The sequence below is a fragment of the Trachemys scripta genome, chromosome 10 (genome assembly GCF_013100865.1).
Source record: "Trachemys scripta elegans isolate TJP31775 chromosome 10, CAS_Tse_1.0, whole genome shotgun sequence".
In the NCBI taxonomy this organism is placed as follows: domain Eukaryota; kingdom Metazoa; phylum Chordata; order Testudines; family Emydidae; genus Trachemys; species Trachemys scripta.
The window spans coordinates 41424433-41445634 of NC_048307.1; the positions used below are offsets into that span (position 1 = coordinate 41424433).

Genomic DNA, 21202 nt, shown 5'->3' on the forward strand with positions numbered 1-21202 from the left:
AAGCTTATGCTCCCAATACTTCTGTTAGTCTCTAAGGTGCCACAGGACCCTCTGTTGCTTTTTACAGATTCAGACTAACACGGCTAACCCTCTGATACTTGACACCATGCAAGGCACTGCATTTAGCCGTATGGAATGGAAATCTATCAACCTCATGAAGAAACTTGCACAAATACAGACAGATATCATCTTCCTTTCCAAATGCAAACGGATGGACATCATACCAAATGGACTGAAGGTGAAAAATCCACTGCTATCTACATACTGCACAGACCACAGTGAGAGATTATGCCATACACTATCAAAGAAACTGAGGAACCACCTGATCAGCATCCTATACAGCAAACAGAAAAACATCAAGAAAGAGCTCTCCAACCTGGAGACTTTCATAAATAACCTACCCTCCACACAAATGGACTTTACTAAAATAAGACAGGAGATCTACATTACACACTTCACCTCTCTACAAAGGAAAAAGGACCGTAAGCTGTCTAAAATCCTACCTGCCACATGGGGCCACAACAGGGGTACCCCTAACTCACCCAGCAATATCGTCAATTTATCCAGCTACACACTCAACCCAGCAGAAGAGTCTGTCCTATCTCGGGGACTCTCCTTTTGCCCTAGCACCCCCACGAACATGATACAGTTCTGTGGTGATCTGGAAGCCTACTTTCTCCGCCTCCGACTCAAAGAATACTTTCAAGATAACACTGAACAGCGCACTGATACACAGATACCCTCCCACCAACAACACAGGAAGAAGAACTCCACGTGGACTCCTCCGGAGGGTCGAAATGACAGTCTGGACCTATACATAGAATGCTTCCGCCGACGTGCACAGGCAGAAATTGTGGAAAAACAACATCGCTTGCCTCATAACCTAAGTCGTGAAGAACACAATGCCATCCACAGCCTCAGAAACCACCCTGACATTATCATCAAAGAGGCTGATAAAGGAGGTGCTGTTGTCATCATGAACAGGTCTGACTACCAGAAGGAGGCTGCCAGACAACTCTCCAATACCAAATTCTACAGGCCACTTTCCTCAGATCCCACTGAGGTATACACTAAGAAACTGCACCATCTACTCAGGACACTCCCTACACTAACACAGGAACAAATCAACATACCCTTAGAACCCCAACCGGGGTTATTCTATCTACTACCTAAGATCCACAAACCTGGAAATCCTGGATGCCCCATCATCTCGGGCATTGGCACTCTCACTGAAGGACTGTCTGGATATGTGGACTCCCTACTCAGACCCTACGCCACCAGCACTCCCAGCTATCTCTGTGACACCACAGATTTCCTGAGAAAACTACAATGCATTGGTGACCTCCCAGAAAACACCATCCTAGCCACCATGGATGTAGAGGCTCTCTACACAAACATCCCACATACAGATGGAATACAAGCTGTCGGGAACAGTATCCCTGATGATGACACAGCACAACTTATTGCTGAGCTCTGTGACTTTATCCTCACGCACAATTATTTCAAATTTGGTGACAATATATACCACCAGACCAGTGGCACCGCTATGGGCACCCGCATGGCCCCACAATATGCCAACATTTTTATGGCTGACCTGGAACAACGCTTCTTCAGCTCTCGTCCACTCATGCCCCTTCTCTACCTACGCTATATTGATAACATCTTCATCATCTGGACCCATGGGAAGGAGACCCTGGAAGAATTCCACCATGATTTCAACAGTTTCCACCCCACCATCAACCTCAGCCTGGACCAATCTACATGGGAGGTCCACTTCCTAGATACCACCGTACAAATAAGCGATGGCCACATTAACACCACCCTATACCGAAAACCCACCGACCGCTACGCCTACCTTCATGCCTTCAGCTTCCACCCCGGTCACACCACACGATCCATCGTCTACAGCCAAGCACCTGCTCCAACCCCTCAGATAGAGACCAACACCTACAAGATCTTCACCAAGCATTCTCAAAACTACGATACCCACACAAGGAAATAAAGAAACAAATCAACAGAGCCAGACGTGTACCCAGAAGCCCACTAAACACTGTCATACTGATCTAGGAGCTGAATACAGTATTGTTACATCTTAGATAGGAAACCATGGCCCTTTGGTTCAAAGATCTGTTCCATGAGAGCCACTCAACAAGAGCCACTTCAGCATCAGTGGCTTAAGCAGGTGGGGATATGTAATGCAATTCAGCAGCTTTGAGTTTGTTGCACACTTTCACCAGACAACCTCCCTCAATTTAGCATTGCACCCAGATGGGGGGAACAGGGCTACGGGTCCTTATTTAGTTAAGAACACCTCACCCACTGTCGTCCTGAAACCACACTGCTTGTTAATCTTCCACAAGAGGGAATGCATACAAGTCTTCAAAGAAAAAGTTGACTTGCCTGTAGTTAGTTATTCATGAGTTACCTCTGCATATTCATGCTACCCGCCCACCTTCCCAACCACCTAAGAGTTCTGTCCGGAGACCATCAGGGCTCTATGGCTAGGGAGAAGGAAATGAGGCCATAGGGGAGTGCTCTCCTTTCCTTAAAGTAGGGTGATGCCATCACTCTAGTGCAAGATCTTCCATGCCTCCCTTAACACATGGCTTTTCAAGACAGTTCTACGGCTAGACACTAGGGGGCTCAAATAACATCTCCTGGTAAGTAACATCTTTTTCAGCAGTGTCCATCACTTTCCCATCAGTCATTTTCAGGAAAGTGTAGTTTTGTATATATTGCTGTTTAAAAACATCTAGACATAGTTTTATTACTGTTAGTCTTTTACAGTTTATCACTTCTCTGGCAAAACTCGGAGACCATTGCACTGTTTCCAACCAACCCTGAACTGGCCTCATCTAGGTGATCGGGTCTGACGTTTACATGGTGGTACTCTCCCTGTTATGGGAGGATGAAACAGAACATGTTCTCAAGGGCATTCCGTCCCTTTCATGCCATCTCCACTGTCTGCTATGTTAATGATGAGTAGCACACCCAGATTAGCTCACAATCCAAAGCCTTTGGGCACAGGAAATGATCAATCTCTATATAAACATCCTGGAATGGAGAGCAGCCCACTGGCCCTTTGAAGGGCACCTCTCCAAATTTTAAATGACTGTACAGTTGTACAACATTGATGTATTAGGCAGCAGAGCAGTCCCCATTTGGGACTCCTGTGTAACCTGGTGCATTCATCACTGTGGTACAGGTATAGCTTTCCATCATCCTGGCAGACAGCCTCAGCAGAGAGTAGAAAAACCAGTGCTGGTGGTCACTTGGAGCCAAGCGAGCAAGTTTTTTCGACCTGGGTCGAACATAAAGGATCTGGTCCTTCCTTGGCTTCCATTCCATTCAGACTCTGCATACATGCTCTTGCTACAGTTTCAAACAACTAGGTCTCTCCTTCAGTTTAGTAAATGCACCACTTTCTCTCACTGGGATAAAGGTCTGCTGTATTATTTCATCCTACATTGAGTTTTAAAAGGGTCTGCTTCATGTATTTCATCCTCTCCAGGAAGGTCTAGGACTCAAATATAGTACTTCCTAAATTAACAGCCAACTGAGTGATTGATAGAATGTTCCTTTTATCATCATCTCATGGAAGGCTGTGGCGATCATGCTGGCTCAGGATCCTGAGATCCAGGAACTAAAGGCTGATCCATAGCCTTTCATGGTGAAAGTTGGTCCTTCCTCAATACCCCAAATCTCTCTATAAAGTAGTTGGGTATCTCTTTTTTGGGATGGGGAGGGGAGGAACAGGAAGGTTGAAGTAAATCCCCATTCGTTATCAGGAGAGGGTCAGCTGTATGGTTTCTTTGTTAACATGGCTCTAAGTTGCAGTGTGATCTGGAAAATCATAAGTATTTGTGACTCATGAGACTAGTACGAGAAGTCAGTCCATTTCCACCAGAGGCTAACAACTAATTGGGATTCCAGGTGTTGGGGTACATTCCACCAGGTGTAAAGCAGTCTCTGCTGCATGTTACAAAACTGTTTCCATCGCGGAGATCTGAATGGCTGGAGCTCTGTCCATGCTTTCATATGTTAATAGTCTCTGGACCCCCCCTTAGCCTCTAGATTAGATGCTAGAACTCTGGCAATCTTTATTCAAGTAAGCTTCCTCAAACCCATCTCCTTTAGGTCTGGGAACTGCTTGTCAACCTCCTGCAGTGGGGATTCATGCAGGCAGTGCTCAAAGAAAACTGTTGCTTACGGTACTAACTGTAGCTCTTCAAAGTAATTGCCTGTATGGATCCAAGTGTTACCTGCCCTTCTTCCCCATTATTTCCAAGTCTTAGCATAAATTTTTGATATTTAATGGGAGGAATTGATTGGCTGGAATTGTCACACTATGTCCTTGGGTGTTGTGGTACAAGGATATCGGCAGGGTGCGCTTGCAGCATCAGTGGACAGTGTTGTTCAAAGTTTCAAATTTGTGCCCCCCAAGCTACACATTGCCTGAAATCTGAATCCATGAAGGCAATTGTCTCTAAGAACCATAGGTACTATAGTAAGCAACCATTCTTTCTCTAGTGTAGAAGAACCTTTAATTTACCTCTGTGTAAAATATGTACATTACTCATTTGGGTCAAGGGCGTATGGAGGCTTGATATTGATGCAGCACTTTGAGATTCTCTGATAAAAGAAGCTAGTGCAAAGTATCATGTTAAATTCACTGGCTGCTTCTAAGAATCTTGACAATTGCCTTGTGCTATTCAATAACTCTTTTACTGGAAATATTTTTTGTAGGCTTTCTGATCATCTGCACATTACTTCCTTTCTGTAAGAGCGTTGGGTACCTTTCAGTAAAGGGGCGGGGGGGGAGGGGGGAGAAACATTAACAACATTTGCTTTAGGCAGGGTGGATATGTGGTTTCTGTGTTTAATACTGTAGAACAAAGCACATTTTATTTTCCTGACCCTCAAGCTGTTTGTAGGTTAAATATCAACTGAACTTAGCAAATACTCTTTATTAGATGCAGAACTTACTGCATGCAATTGAGTCTAAGCTTTTCTTGTGACACTGAAGGTTCCTAGGCTTTAAGTATAAAATATCTTTGATGTTTTTAGTCTCCAAAACTAGAACTGTAGCATTCTCCTTGCTGGCTCACAAGAACAGAGCTAACAGAGGGAATGGAGAAGACAGTGAAAAGCCCTCATGTGTGCTTGCATCAGTCCTCTGTCCCCATTTTAGTCACTGCAAACTTAATGCCTTGCTTTCTTTATGTGGTTTGGCCAGCTTAGAGGATGGAATTTTTGCCAAGCCCCATTTGCACAATTAATAGTCTTTTTTTTTTTTTTTTAATTCAGTTGAATGCCTTATTACAAAACTATTTCTAGTATGAGAGGGTTTGATCTTATCAATCTTGATTGTCCCTCTAACTATAATCATGTCTTAAATGGCTGTGCCTCAACTGTTTATGATGCAGACGTATGTATAAATTGCATCTCTTGAGAGAGCAGATCTTTGTTCCCCATGTGAAGCAATCTCTGCCTATTGCTAACAATGAATGCAGATGCCACGGAGGTAATTAGAATTGTGATTTGTGGATAATTTGTGTGAAACTGGTCACAGCACTTAATGTAGGAGTGATGCTGAAACTTCCTATTGCTTTACAATAAAAGAGAAGTTTCTCTGGAAATATTAATATTGATTGTCACTCTAGTGTGTTAGTTTGTGTATTATATTGCTGAGGGAATACTCTGCAAATACAACATATATTTATATTGCAGGATAAAATCATAATTACCCAACACAATTTTACCAGTTTGTAATACCATTCTGAAATTCAGATTAAAAACTGAAAATCTCCAATATACTTTGGTTGCCTGCCACCTTTCAATTGCTAAAAATAATTCCCAATGCCACTAACACACATTCTCTCCTTGTACCTACAGGATTTTGAAACTCAGAGCAGACGAGTCGGGGGAATACTTATGTGTGTTCGTGTTTGCTAACTCGCCTGTAGCCAACGCCACTATAGAAGTGAAAGGTATTTTTGGTTTTTCTCTCTCCTGAAAACTGTCTGAGCAGTGCTCTTTCCTTTCTTCTCTTCTGGGTCCTCTTTGTCATGAGTCCTCTCTGGGTGTGTCCATACTACATAATTAACTCAAATAACCCTCCCCTGAGTTACTTCCCGTGTGTTAGCTTCTCACAAAGTAATGTTCTGCATCCACACTGGCATCACAGTTGCTCATATGACTTCTGGAGGCACATCCTTTGGTTCATAGTATTACAGTAAACTGTACCCCACTATGACTGCTTTTGCAGTGTATAGTGATAACTTTTCTGTGCCTTTTGTGGATACTGAATGGACATTGTATGAACCCAGCAACTAATTAAAGGAAACCAGTTTAGGTTGTCACGTTGTCGATTTCTCTCCAGGGTCTTCATTCCACTGGTGGCAAGGTATGGATTCAGTTTGCAGAGGTTACCTGTATCAAATATTGGCACTAGTTTCTCAGTTATTCTCCACACGTGGCCTTTTTTCCTGCCCTATCCATTTAACAGTAGTTGTATAAACTACTTCAGAGCTTAAAACTGGACTTGGTTTTTCACTAATGAAAAAACAGATTAGAACTTGGTCAGTCAGAAGAAAAGGCAGCTAAGTAGTCTGCAAGGTACAAAATCCTCATAACCAACTATGTAAACCTCACTCCCTTTCAGGTTTTGTATTGCCCTTTGCCATTACATAGGTCTGTCATATACTGAGTCCCTAAACTTACATTGAAGGGGTTCTGTTTCCAATCCATCCTCAAGCTTAATTAAAAAGTGTAAAGCTTTGTCTGTTGCTGTTCCAGTCCTAATGGCAAGTAACAAGGGAAGAGAAATCATTGTCTTCTAAATGGCTTGTTGTTTTTTTTGGCATCCCTGGGGATAGCTTCTGACCTCAGTTATTTGATATGTTCCTGTGATATTACCTAAGGAAGGCCCTTGGCAAAGGCAGACACTGTTAATGGATACATAAGGAACTTCTCTGCCCCTGACTGAAGATATGTTGTATGGCTGAACTACTGAATGAAGCATAGCAGGAAAGTGGAGGTAACAGACTGTGCAGTCCAAGAGACAACTTATTTGATATTAAAATAAAATTAAGAAAACATAACTGTAAAATTATGGTTAAAAGTGAGTTACATTGTTCTAACACTTCAGAAAAAGAAAGCAAACAATTTCCTGAGGCTTAAAACTATTGCCATGTTAAAAAGATTGTATTCTGATCAAGATGTACGAAAAAATACTGTCAAATGCGTGTCTCTGTTCAAAGGATTCCTTTTGCAGAGGGCTCTGAGAGAGGCTCTTTACATAAAGACTGTTTAGAGATAGTGGATTTTTGTTAAATGTTGGGTATTGTGCTCATAAGGAAAAAGTGGTGATAGCTCTCTAAAATATATAATTAGGAAAACGTAATTAGGAAGGCAGGAGGGCATTTTGTGTGGGAGGGGAGAGGGAGAAGAAATTCATTGCTGATCAGGAGTCTGACTGTGAAATGTGAGCAGAGTCACACAACTCTAAGAATGCAAGTTCTATTGCTTAGCTTGAATCAATTTAATAGAAGGTTGTGCTATATTTAGTGAGCCTGTTTTCCAGGATTTAGACTCGCTGTGATTTTATGCTGCTTAATCTTGTTTACTGTGATTTTGCTCAACTTGCTAAATAATTATTGCTTTACGTAAAATAACTTTTGAATTAGGCTGCTCTTAGGGATGACCTTTACAAGCCATTTCCAGAGAGAAGGAAAGCTTCTTAGCTTTGATAAGGGGCAAAAGCTGGCCAGCCTAGAGCACTCTGTCAAAAGATGCAGCATGGGGCTGTGCATCAGAGTGGCCAACTTTCATGTGGTAAATAAGCACCCCGACTTTCACAATAAGCCAAAAATCAAGCTAAAACAAGCCAGTCCCTAAGAACCCCAACACTCAATGTGATTAGATCCCCCGGCGTGCAGTCTGGGACTGTGGTGGGCCCGCTGTGCACCCCTGATCTCTCCTCCCCTTTCCCCTGCTTGCTGGGAGCCGATCAAAATAAAGAAGCAACAAGCTACAAGCCAACAAGGAACTCACAAGCCAGTTAAGCCAAAAACAAGCCCAATTTCTGTTTTTTTTTCCCCCACGGGTTTGGCATGTCTGCTGTGCATTCACCAAAAGTGCTGTTACTGTGCTGCCCAAGGATAGTTGCAGACATGCAGAAAACCTGGTGGTACTACTGAGCAGTGATAGTGATAAACTCAGTTTCCTGGATTGAACCATTGGCACAAAGGGTAGAGGGAGAACAATAGTTAATTACATTAACCACTTTCCATGGAAATTATGTATAAATACCTGTGACTGAGTAATCATTACCAATTACACTGGTCTACAATTTTTGAGAAGTCATCTGTTTCAGAGATAAAATGTGCTATTTATTATGTATTTTGATGTGCTGAATTCAAATATGACAATTAAAACAACTGATTGGCTACTGTTTCTAAGATATTTAAATTTTTACATTTTATGTCTATGTGTATTGTGTAGATAGTAGAGTTTTAATCATAAATTGTAAACCTAGGTCTTTTCATGTGTTTATGGTTGCTTTACATGATAATATTTCACCTGTCCTGTTTATGTAACACTTTAAAAATCAGCAAAAGGGTTATATAAATACAATTTATTATGAAACAAAAGGCAAAAAACTATTATGTACATAGTTTAGTCCTATTCAGTGTCTACTCGGCGCTTCTTGTATTCTTTAAATGGAGCATCTCTTGTCACTGTCCAGCAATGTCTGCAAGCATTGATGGGCTCCATTTGCCCTGATAGCGTTTCTCCATTGTTGCAATGTCCTGGTGAAATCGCTCGCCGTGCTCGTCGCTCACTGCTCCGCAGTTCAGTGAAAAAAACATCTAGATGAGAGTGCAAAAAATGTATCTTTAGTGACATGTTGCAACCAAGGCTTTTGTATGCCTTGAGGAGGTTTTCCACCAACAACCTGTAGTGTTTACCTTGTTGTTTCCGAGAAAATTTATTGCCACTAACTGGAAGGCTTTCCATGCCGTCTTTTCCTTGTCACGCAGTGCATGGTCAAATGCATCATCTCGAAGAAGTTCACGAATCTGAGGACCAAGAAAGACACCTTCCTTTATCTTAGCTTCACTTAATCTTGGAAATTTTCCAAGGAGGTACTTGAAAGCTGCTTGTGTTTTGTCAATGGCCTTGACAAAGTTCTTCATCAGACCCAGCTTGATGTGTAAGGGTGGTAACAAAATCTTCCTTGATTCAACAAGTGGTGGATGCTGAACACTTTTCATCCCAGGCTCCAATGACTGTCGGAGTGGCCAATCTTTCTTGATGTAGTGGGAATCTCTTGCACGACTATCCCATTCGCAGAGAAAACAGCAGTACTTTGTGTATCCAGTCTGCAGACCAAGCAAGAGAGCAACAACCTTCAAATCGCCACAAAGCTGCCACTGATGTTGGTCATAGTTTATGCATCTCAAAAGTTGTTTCATGTTGTCATAGGTTTCCTTCATATGGACTGCATGACCAACTGGAATTGATGGCAAAACATTGCTATTATGCAGTAAAACAGCTTTAAGACTCGTCTTCAATGAATCAATGAACAGTCTCCACTCATCTGGATCGTGAACGATGTTGAGGGCTGCCATCACACCATCGATGTTGTTGCAGGCTACAAGATCACCTTCCATGAAGAAGAATCGGACAAGATCCTTTTGACGGTCACGGAACATGGAAACCCTAACATCACCTGCCAGGAGATTCCATTGCTGTAGTCTGGAGCCCAACAGCTCTGCCTTACTCTTGGGTGGTTCCAAGACCCTGACAAGGTCATTCAGTTCACCTTGTGTTATGAGGTGTGGTTCAGAGGACGAGGATGGGAGAAAATGTGGGTCCTGTGACATTGATGGTTCAGGACCAGAAGTTTCATCCTCTTCCTCTTCCTCATCTGACTCAAGTGAGAATGATTCTGGTGCATCAGGAACTGACAGTCCTTCTCCGTGGGGTACTGGGCGTATAGCTGATGGAATGTTTGGATAATGCACAGTCCACTTTTTCTTCTTTGACACACCTTTCCCAACTGGAGGCACCAAGCAGAAGTAACAATTGCTGGTATGCTCTGTTGGCTCTCTCCAAATCATTGGCACTGCAAAAGGCATAGATTTCCTTTTCCTGTTCAACCACTGGCGAAGATTTGTTGCATAAGTGTTGCAGCATATGTGTGGGGCCCACCTCTTGTCCTGATCTCCAATTTTGCAACCAAAATAAAGGTGATAGGCTTTCTTAACCATAGTGGTTATACTGCGCTTTTGTGATGCAAAAGTCACTTCACCACAAACATAGCAGAAGTTATCTGCACTGTTCACACAAGTACGAGGCATCTCTGCTCACTTTGGCTAAACAGAAATGTGTCCCTTTGCAAAATCAAACACTGACAAATAAGAGAGCACGACATTGTATGATTTCTAGAGCTGATAGAGGGCAATTTGTTCAGCAGAGTGATGTAAGCTTCGTTATGATTGCATCATCCATGACTTCTAGGAATAACATGATGCAATTCATATCATGTATAACTCACTTATCCTCCGCCATTCCCAAGTCAAGGGTTGTATATACTGACCCAATAGCATATCTTGAAAACTGGAGCCAATCAACAATTTTAAGCATCATTTTCGTTCTCAGTGACCCAGAATTAGTAAAGTTTGATTACATTTATTTCAGAAGCATTTTGGCTGTAGAGCACTGTTATAAGTTAATGGCTGTTAAGCACCTCTCTTGGGAGGAGCTACACTTGCCGATTGCACAGCAGTCAGTAACTTGAGAGGACTCATAGACCCTATTCTGAAGCCACTCCATACAACGTCATGATAATTCCTAGACCAGTAGGCAGTAAAAAAAATTTGTAGACATACAAAGTATGGGGTGTGGAGTAATGGGAGAACTCTTGTTAAACATCCTGCAAACTGTGGCTGGCAAATTTTTTTAGTTGAAGAAAAACTCAAAACTTTTGTACAATATAAATTATTTCCCTACATAGTGGCTACATAGGACGTATTTAGGAGAGTCTTCTAAGCTACTGGTGATTACAGGGTTTAACTGCAGAACCAATGTTTTCCTAGAACTGCATATAAATTTATTATGTTGAAAATGATTACTCACTAAGGTTATTGCTACTGCAAGAACCACTGTATAAAAGGTTGAGCATATATGCATCCTCTTAAATGTAGAATGTCACTAAGTGACTAGTTTGTACGTTAGGAGTATACCGGTTTCTCCCAACTAACAAACCTTGTTGCCAGTTCAATGGTAGTTTTTTAATATTCATACTGTGATGGGATAGTAGTCCAAAAATTCAGGAACCAAGACTTAAAAATCATTCTTCTGGATCTAGACTACTATGCTCTAGCATTAGTGGGACCTCAACCTTGTCCTCAAGTGCCTTACAAGGCTTTCTTTCAAACCCATGGCCACATACTTGCTTACACATCTGTCTATAAAAATGGCATTCTTAGTAGCCATCACCTCGACTCGGAGGATCGGAGAAATAGGGGCTCTAATCGCACAGCCCCATTTAATTTTTTTCAGAGATAAGGTTACGTTGTGACCACACGCCAAATTCCTCCCCAAAATATCTTCCGCTTTCCATATAAACCAGTGTATCCACCTCCCAGCCTTCTTTCCCAAGCCATGCCAGGACAAGAGAGAGGCAATATTACATACACTCGATGTCAGAAGAGTACTGGCCTTCTATTTGGATAGAACTAAACCTTTCAGAAAATCTCCTAGACCAGTGTTTCTCAATGACTTGTCTGTGGACTGACACTGGTCCCTGAGATCTCCCTGACACAGTTTAGGAAAGCAGCGTGCTAGTCTCTAGTATCAAAAAGGTTCAGAAACACTGTCTTAGATTATTCCTTTCTAGTGCAGAGAGATCTAAAGGATCCTGAATCTCTAAGCAAAGACTCCCTAGATGGATATTGGACTGCATTATCTATTGCTATCGTACCTACACTCTCCATCTGGAGTTCAAACTCATTCCGTGAGATCTCTTTCCACTTCTGTAGCCTTCCTCAAAAACGTTCCCATCACAGAAATGTGCAGAGCAGCAACTTGGCTATCTGCTTGTACTTTTGCTGAACATTATGCAATCACCCATGACTTAGCATGCGATACCATATTTGGCCCCACTGTATCGTCATCAATATTAGATTAGACTCCAAAGCCCCACCCCTCCATTAGGGTTACTGTTGTAGATTCACCTATAGTGGAGCAGCCATAGGATCACTGCTTGAAGAAGAGGTTGCTCACCTGATGCAGTGACTGGTTTTTCGAGATATGTATCTGTATGGGGGCACCACTATCCTTCTCCCCTCTGTCAGAGCTCTGAATAATGAGTTCTGTGGTAGAGAAGGAACTGAGGGTGGTTTGCCTGTGCAGCACTAGATAACCTTGAGGCAGAGCATGAGATAGTGAGAGCGCATATGTAGGACGAACAGACACTGCTACCTAATCTCCAATCTGACGTGCAGGGATGCAGATACACCTACAATGGAGCACCCATAGGAGGACATCTCAAAGAACCACAGTTACTGCACAGGGTGAATAAACCTTTCTTTTGGGTGGGACCCATGTTTAGTACAGCACTTATGACTTGTCTCTAGTTTTTTGGAAATTGTGGCGGGGTAATCGCTAAATTTGAATAAGCATATTTACTTAGAGCTGTGAAAGCCATTTATAAATACAAACATACAATGGAGTCGCATCATAGGCACATTTAACTTATGCGATTTTAACTATACGCGCTCGGCAAAACAAAACAAAAATTTAAATACTGTACCTGTAATGCGGGCAATTCCGCCCGCCATTCCACTCAAGGAGCGTTTGACTATACGCGATTTTCACCTTACGCGCTGACTTCAGAACCTAACCCCCACGTAAGATGCAACTCCCCTGTATAGACATTTTCTTGGCTAATATCTGTCATTGAAGATATTTATTTGAATAGGGATTTTTCCTGCCTTTCCCTCCAGTGTTGCTGTTAGTCTACTGAGCTTTGTTGCTATAAGAGATCATAATTCCATATTCTATTATATGGCTTTCACTACTATGGACAAATGGGGTGAGCCTTCCTGCCTGCCTGAGTGGTAGCCAGTCCAGATGCAGTATTTTCAAGCCTAGTTTCTCTTCTTGGAATGCACATAAGTGTCCACAGTTGTATCCCTACCCTTTTGGAAACATCTGGTGTATTTCTGCTGAGGCACCATCATTCTGTCAGGTGTCAGCAGAGCTCCCAAATAACACAGAAGAAGCGAGCATAGAAGAAACTTTCTCCTAGGGTAACCAATAAAACTTGGGGGCAAAAGAATCCCTCTTGTTCATCTCCCCTGTAAGCTTTGGAAACAGATGTGTTCTGCTTATCCTAATCCTCTTTCAGCACAAGGCCACAGTGGAACTGTCACAGCCAGTTCTAAGAAGGGTCAGGATGGGATCTGAAGCAGACAACACCTTCCAGTTCCCTCTGGATATCTGAGGAGAGGAAATCCATGAGAACCAAGACTGCTAAGAGGGCTTATAACATGATATGTTGGAGATAGGGGGTAGCATTCTCTCAGCCCTGCCATCGTCACTGCAAGGGAAGTCCTTTGTACATGGGTCTGGATAAATAGGGCTTTTGCAGCCTCTCCCATCCAGCCACCTTCCCCCTCCCCCTCTCAAAAGAACCTTTGATATTTTGGAAGGGAGACCAGGTTGAGAGCTCCCTGACTTTTCCAGTGTTCTCAGGGAATCAGTTTGTCCAGCAACAAAAACTCAAAATGTAGTCTCCACTCAGTGCTTGCAGCCATAAATCCAGAGGATTGCTGCTTTGAAGAATGTCTACCTTCACATCACCCACACTTCAAATGCACCAGAAGCCCTTAGATTTTCTACATGACACTTGCACTTCCAGTTCTATGCTCTCCTTTGGTCCAGCTCCAGCTCCAAAGCGATCAAGAAAATGAATAGTCATTGCAGCAGCCCTCAGAGGAAGGAGTGTCTAATTCTGCACCTGAGTGACTGGCTGGTCTGGTTCTGACTTCCAGGAAGCCTGTGCAGCCATTTCACAACATTGTCCTGATGATAAATTAGGAAAAGACTTTGATTCCTGCCCAGACACTGCTGCAGCTTGGAATAATGATAAACATGGCAAACACTTATCACTTCTTTCCCTGACAAAATCTCCCAACGTAGAGGCCCTAATTGATCTTTCAATCCACAGCTCAGCGTCCCTCTGGATGTACATGGCCATGACTTGGAGTGTCTAATTCCCTCCTTCAGCGAGGGCATTTCCACTAGTGGCTGACAGATTGCATCCCCACTTCAGAACTCCCGAAATCTCCATGTCTCTATGGATAGCAGCCGCCGCACATGAGAGATGGGGGACTTGCAGTTCACCAGTCCATTCGGGAAACGGTCCGTCTCAAGAACAAAAGCTCCACATCAGCATCTTGGCGCTCAGGACAAGTCAGGTTGTCTCTCAAGGTCCTGGAAATTCCTGCTGACCACATCTTGATCAAGTTGGACCAGGGCTTTGGAGCGGAGCCTGGAGTTGGAGAGTGGAGCAGCTCCGGAGCAGTGGAGCTGCAGGTTTTTGCCTGGAGCTGGAGCAGAGCCGGAGCACAGCTCCAAAGCCCTGGGTTGGACGACATGGCTGTACAACTGCTGCAAAAGGAATCAAACACACTCTTCTAGTAGGTAGAGAGAACATTGTACCCTGTTTAGGCTCTGCTTGAATCTCAAATGTCACTGTTTGAATCTATGGGCAGATTGGCTGAGTAAGAAACCTTCCATCCAGAAAGTGGTCCTTCTGGTACTGATCTGGTCAGAGCCTACCTCAGTTGCTTTCTTTATGATGGGCTTTAGTTCTGAGATACTGCAGCAGATATAGACCCTAAAGTTTGGGTGCATGGGTGGGGGATGTAAGTCATTGCATTGTCACTTTTCCCTCCTTCATTGAAGTGGGTTCTGAAGAAAGGAATTAGTGCTTTGATTTTCGTAGTCCAATGACCTTTCTAGTGGCAGTCATCTCAATCCTGATTTGCAAACCCAAGTACTTCATTTTCAACAAATTAGCTTTTGGAACACTCCACTTGTTTCCCCAGTGTGGTCTCTGCCTTCCCCCTTTAACTAGGTGAGCTTGCTTCCCAACTCCTGCTCCAATCCAAAAGCCAGACTCTTAAGTCTAGGTCAGCCTAGCCTGAACCGTCCCTCCCTCCCTGTTTGTTCTTGAAGGGCTTCACAAAGGAGAGAAGGTATCCTAATAATCTTCTGGCTGCATCAGATACTCCCATTCCATTGCATACCCCTGCCCAGAGTAGCTTTGAGCTCACTCTGTCACAGCAGTGCTATGTCTTGGGTACCCCTCAAGTCAGCTTTTCCAACCCACCTTGCACTCAGCTCATGCCTTCTCGAGATGCTTTTTGCTGAACTTCCACATCAATTGATGCAGCCTTCAGTCAGCAAATACCTGTGACAGCCAGAGGGCTACAGCCTTCAGGAGGCGATCCATTCACACCAGTAGACTGACTGGTCTCTTTCTCTCCTTCTGTCACTGCTTAGCTTGTACAGTTCCTCTCCCTTGGTATGCTCAGAGCTAGCCACCCATTTGTCCAGAGGATGGCATTCACATCATAGGAAAAAAAAAAAAAGAACAGATTTCTCTTACATCACTAATTGTTTTCTGTGAATTGTAGATACCCACCTTAGGGCACCTTGATGGGAGATCAGGCTCAGGGAAAAGAGATTATGTAGTGTAGGTTTAACCATAATTTTTCTTCAGCTCTGGAATTTCTCCAATGGGAAAGCCTGCCTGTATGCTGGGGGGAATAGGAAATGGGACCCAGAATCCTGCATCTGGACTGGTTACCACCCACCTGACTGACAAATAAGACTACTTGCTCCGTTTGTCCTGATTGGTAGAAACCAAATCATGAAAAACTATTAGCAAGGAAAGAAATCTTTTCTTATGCTTTTGGGATCAGAGATGGTTGTCCTTAAGAAAGTTCTTTAGATGTAACTAATCTTTTAGAATAAAAAACAGGTTAATTGAACAGCGAATGGACTTACATTTAAGATGTATTTTTTGCTGTAGCATGAAAATGTCTAAGTCCAACTTCATGGCTTTAAAGGAGAACTGTAAAGGATTTTTTTTTTTTTTTAAAGTTCTCCTGTTTCAAAATGTTGCATAAAGAATGGCTGTTTATTTCCTGTTTGCATTTACCTCAGCAAGATCAGGAAAGTCACATCCAGTCTTCCCTAGTTTTAGCTGGAAGACCTTTACAAGGTCTCAGGGATGTTTATTGCAGTCTCCAACTTCTTAATTGAAGGAGTCAGGGTGTGGAAACTTGAACAAAGGCATTATCCAAAATGTTAGTTACTGAAGTTAAATAGGTTTGAAACTATGTTTTGGGGTTGCCTTACTGAAAGTTGAGCAATTAATGGGCAAAGATTTTTATTCTGATGTCACTGAGTTCTCCACTCAGTTTTTCAGCTTAGACAAGACCAGAATTTTAATGCAATTGGGGGGAGAGTAAAACATGTTTCAGGTTTGCTTTATGCATAGAAAATATGGAAAGAGCACTGGAGCCCACTCTTTTCCTCTACTAGGCCACCTTTGTATTCCCATAACCCTTTGTATTTTTAGCTGCTTGCTTGACATGTAATTTTTCCCATTTAAAAATTCAAAGAATTAAGGGAATCAGGGCATGGTTGTGAGCTGATCTTCTGCGCACCAGCACTCCCTACTTGTCAATTTCTACCCACAGATATGTGCATACAGCTCCCTTTCTCTTCACTGGAAGCTATGGACCAAATTCCATCCACAGGTCAAAAGCAGCATTATATGCCTTGTGCTTGGAAGGAATTTTTCTTTTACGGATCAGTTCTAAACATACCATGTCAGACACTTGTGGTGCTGTGTATTGTGTGGCTGTTACATAGTTAAGTGTTTGAAGATATGGGGGTAAGAAAGGGCTCACACCCAGTTTGTCTTCCTAGGAGTGCATCTCTCTCTGTCACTGGATTATCTTCCAGGATACACTGTAAGTGGAGAGATGCAATTTCTAACTAACAGGAAATTGGTGCTAGTAATATAAAGAATTTTCTCTTGCTTTCAGAATGGCTCAAACGTAATTGTTAGTTACAAAATTATTATTAAGTGAAATATAATTCAAAGTAGCCCTCTTTCTTGTTGATCTGCTTACACGTTATTTTAAAAAGTTCTTCAAACTGAGGAACTATTTTCCTCTTTTTTGTGATGTAGAAATAAAAATAAGATGCATAAAAGCACTTCACAAAAATTACCTCTGAGGTGTAATGAATGGAAAGCAATTAGCCCATTTTTATGAATGGGGAAACTAAGGCAAAGCTTGTGGCTTGTCCAAGATCACACAGCAAGTCAGTATCTGAGCAGGGATTACAGTGTGGCTTCTAGTCCTCTGCTTTTCAGATAAACACTACTGCTCAAAAGCGTAAGTGAAATCTAAATCCAGCGTGAAGAGAAAAGAACTAAATTTGTGCATTTGATTTTTCCTTCCTAACTACAAAGTGGAGACTAACTGGCTAGGTGGTAGAACTGCTGAAAAGGACCTAGGGATTGTAGTGGATCACAAATTGAATGTCATCATTTAGGTGATGCAGTTCCAAAAAAGGCAAATGGGGTATATTAACCGGAGTGTCGTATGTAAGATACAGAAGGTAATTGTTTCACTCTACATGGCATTGGTGAGGCCTCCACTGGAGTACTGTGTCAACTGCTGGGAGTGACACTTTAGAAAAGATGTGGACAAATTGGAGAGAGTTCAGAGGAGAGCAACAAAAATGATTACAAATTTAGAAAACCTGATTTATGAGGAAAGGTTAAAAAAAAACCCAACTGGACATGTTTAGTCTTGAGAAAAGATGACTATGGGGGGACTTCTCATAACAGTCTTCAGATACGTTGAGGATGGTTAAAAAGAGCACAGTGATCAGTTGTTCTCAACGTCCAGAGAAGATAGGACAAGAAGTAAGGGATTTAATCTGTAGCAAGGGAAATTTAGGTTAGATATTAGGAAAAACTAAATTGTTCTGGAATAGGCTTTCAGGGGAGGCTGTAGAATCCCCATCACTTGTGGTGCTGTCAGGAATGGTCTAGGTTTACTGCAGTCCAGCACGGGGCTGGACTAGATGATCGCCTGAGGTCCCTTCCAGCCCTACATTTCTATGATTCTATTGCTAAATTCCTGATCCAGGTGAACCAGTATGGTCTCTGCTGCTTAATTGCAATCCGCACAGTAAAACACAACTGCCAGTTAACCAAGACTCTCTGGCAGAATAATCATTGGGTAAATGTCTCAGCCACAGTTGAAAACCAGCTAGCATAGAAGGCTCTGGAATATTAATATTCCATATCGTGCTCCCTTCAATAGACTGCATGCTAGAAATAGTCTTTGTCCTAGTGGAATTGTAAATTGCACATCCAGCAATAAAGTAGAATGTAGCCTTGTCACTTATGCTCCCTTTGGGATAACCCAACACAAATGTCCTCTTCTTAAAGGAATATAATTATCTCCTGACTCTAGGAGAGTTTTAGGTCACCCTGCAGTTGGAGTGACTGTCCTAGAAACCCCTCTTCTGCCCCCCTCCTTTTTTTTCTAACGGTTTGCTGATGCAGTAAAAGTGGGCCAGCATTAGCAGTGCTGATTTACTGCACCTTCCTCCTCTGCAAGGCTTTGCCCTGCTTTCCTCTCTGCTGATATATGGCAGTGAAAAGCTCAGTGCTGACAGATGGGGACTAATGAGAGGTTCCAGTTTAAGCTGATGAATCCTGTTTCTCCTTTTCCTAATGGGAGTAATTTACAGTCACTCTCGATAATCCTGTGATGCCAGCTTTGGGACTATCACCTTGTTGCCTGCTAGCCTTTCCCTTCTGTCCCTACCTCCTGCCTGTTCTGTTCCATGAAATGGGACATAAACCCTGCATCTCACATTCTTAGTGCACAACATAGGAATGTCTCTAGGGCTCACCCTGACTGTTTGGCCTTTGCTTAATTTCCCTGTTGCTAGCTTTCAAACTAGTGGGAAAGAGGTGACATCCGAATCAGATAGGGGGCCTGTGAATCCTCCCACATGCTCCACAGGCCCTTGCCTTTTGTCCACCCCCTTTCAGAATTCTGCTAGTAAGAACTGGTGTCCCATGCAGTAGAAAAGACTCTTGCTGAGCAAGTGCCACGTTCCTGCTGGAGGCTCTGTGGTGTGTCCACAAGAGGAGACTGTAAGTAGACAGTGAACCTAGTTTCCCCACATGGCAGTGCAGAGCACGAAGGTAGCTTTCCCTTAGCTGACCCTCAACATGAAAACCCCATTTGTTTGAAAGACTAGTGCCTATCATAGTCTCAGGTAACAGCTAGAATCACTATAACTGAGGGAGAAAAACGTTGCTAACTCCTTTATTTCTTTAGTTTTGTTTTGTGCATTTGACTGTCCTTTGGATATAGTCTGTCTCATGGTTTATCATGGATAATCAGTTTTCCCCTGCTGAAGAGACCACTAAATTGAAATCGGAGGTGAAAACCTCTTTACTATTTTACAGGATTGTTTTTAAACTCTCAGAGCTTATTGTTTAAAATGGGGATCTACCAGAAACTTCTGGAATTTTTCATATTACTCAATTTTTTAAAAAAAATTCCAGTTGCCAGTATTCTTCTATTAGAGTGTAAGCCTCTTTCAGGTTAACTCTGTGGTCCCCAAACTTTTACCTAGTGCCCTCCTTTGCCCCTGTTTGCACCCTACCCCCAGAACCAGGAGTGGGGCCTTGACTGGGGGGGCACAAACAGAAGTAAGGAGTAGAGGTTGTGGCCACAGCTGGGGGCAGGCATGGGGCCAGCAGTGGAAGGTTGGGTCAGCAGCCAGGACCCCGGGCGAGGAGCCAGGAGCGGAGCCCTGGGTGCAGCTTCAGCTGCCAGGGCAAGAGCCAGGAGTGAAACTGGGTTGTGCTCCCGTCCATGGGGGCTATCTAGGGACCCAGCCCCCGCCCCCTGAACGTTCCTTTGCTTGCACCTCCCTGGGGGGGGCCACCCCACAGTTTGGGGACCTCTGGGTTAATCTTTACCTCTTCTAGGGATAGTATCCAGTGTCAACTGATATACTGAACTAATTCTACACAATAATAGCTATGCTCCTTTCCTGTTTGGAGGTGGCAGCATGTTCTGGTCATTCAAGAATATGGGACTGAGAGTCAGGAGCTCCTGAGATCTAATCCTGGGTCTGCCACTGAACTCACCGAGGGGCCTTGAGCAAGCCATTTGTTCGTTTTTCTCCCATTTTTTAGATAGGCAATCTTGGTAGAGCTGTCTGGCTAGTAGGATTAATGCTTGTCAAGGTTTTAAAGAGAACTACTATGTAAATGCAAGAAACCAGGTGAATGGGTGTCTCTCTCTCTCTGTATGGGAGTGTTTGGTTGTGATGCTGTCCTTGCAGTGATGATCAGCTGGTTGGTTTCTTCACTTGAAGGAGATAATGGTTGGATGTTGCAGTGACTTCCTATTTTGTAGTTCAAAGACCTCCTCTTTTCTGACCCTACTTTTTAAGAACATAAGAATGGCCATACTGGGTCAGACCAAAGGTCCATCCAGCCCAGTATCCTCTATTGACAGTGGCCAATGCCAGATGCCCAAGAGGGAGTGAACCTAACAGGTAATGATCAAGTGATCTCTCTCCTGCCATCCATCTCCACCCTCTGACAAACAGGGGCTAGGGACACCATTCCTTATCCATCCTGGCTAATAGCCATTAATGGACTTAACCTCCATGAATGTATCTAATTCTCTTTTAAACCCTGTTATATTCCTAGCCTTCACAACCTCCTCAGGCAAGAGTTCAACTTCCTTTTATTTGTTTTAAATCTGCTGCCCATTAATTTCATTTGGTGGCCCCTAGTTCTTATATTATGGGAACAAGTAAATAACTTTTCCTTATTCACTTTCTCCACACCACTCATGTTTTTATATACCTCTATCATATTGCCCCTTAGTCTCTTCTTTTCCAAGCTGAAGAGTCCTAGCCTCTTTAATCTCTCCTCCTGTTCCAACCCCCTAATCATTTTAGTTGCCCTTTTCTGAACTTTTTCTAATGCCAGTATATCTTTTTTGAGATGAGGAGACCACATCTGTACACAGTATTCAAGATGTGGGTGTACCAT

General features: G+C 42.9%; 1 protein-coding gene across 1 annotated transcript in view; it reads left to right on the top strand.

Moving 5' to 3' along the window:
- NPTN (neuroplastin) overlaps window positions 1–21202 on the top strand; it is a 110717-nt gene that overhangs the window by 71385 nt on the left and 18130 nt on the right. Inside the window, exon 4 of the mRNA XM_034783721.1 lies at window positions 5896–5990. Coding sequence (XP_034639612.1) covers window positions 5896–5990 — 95 coding nt within the window. The remainder of the gene's footprint in view (window positions 1–5895; window positions 5991–21202) is intronic.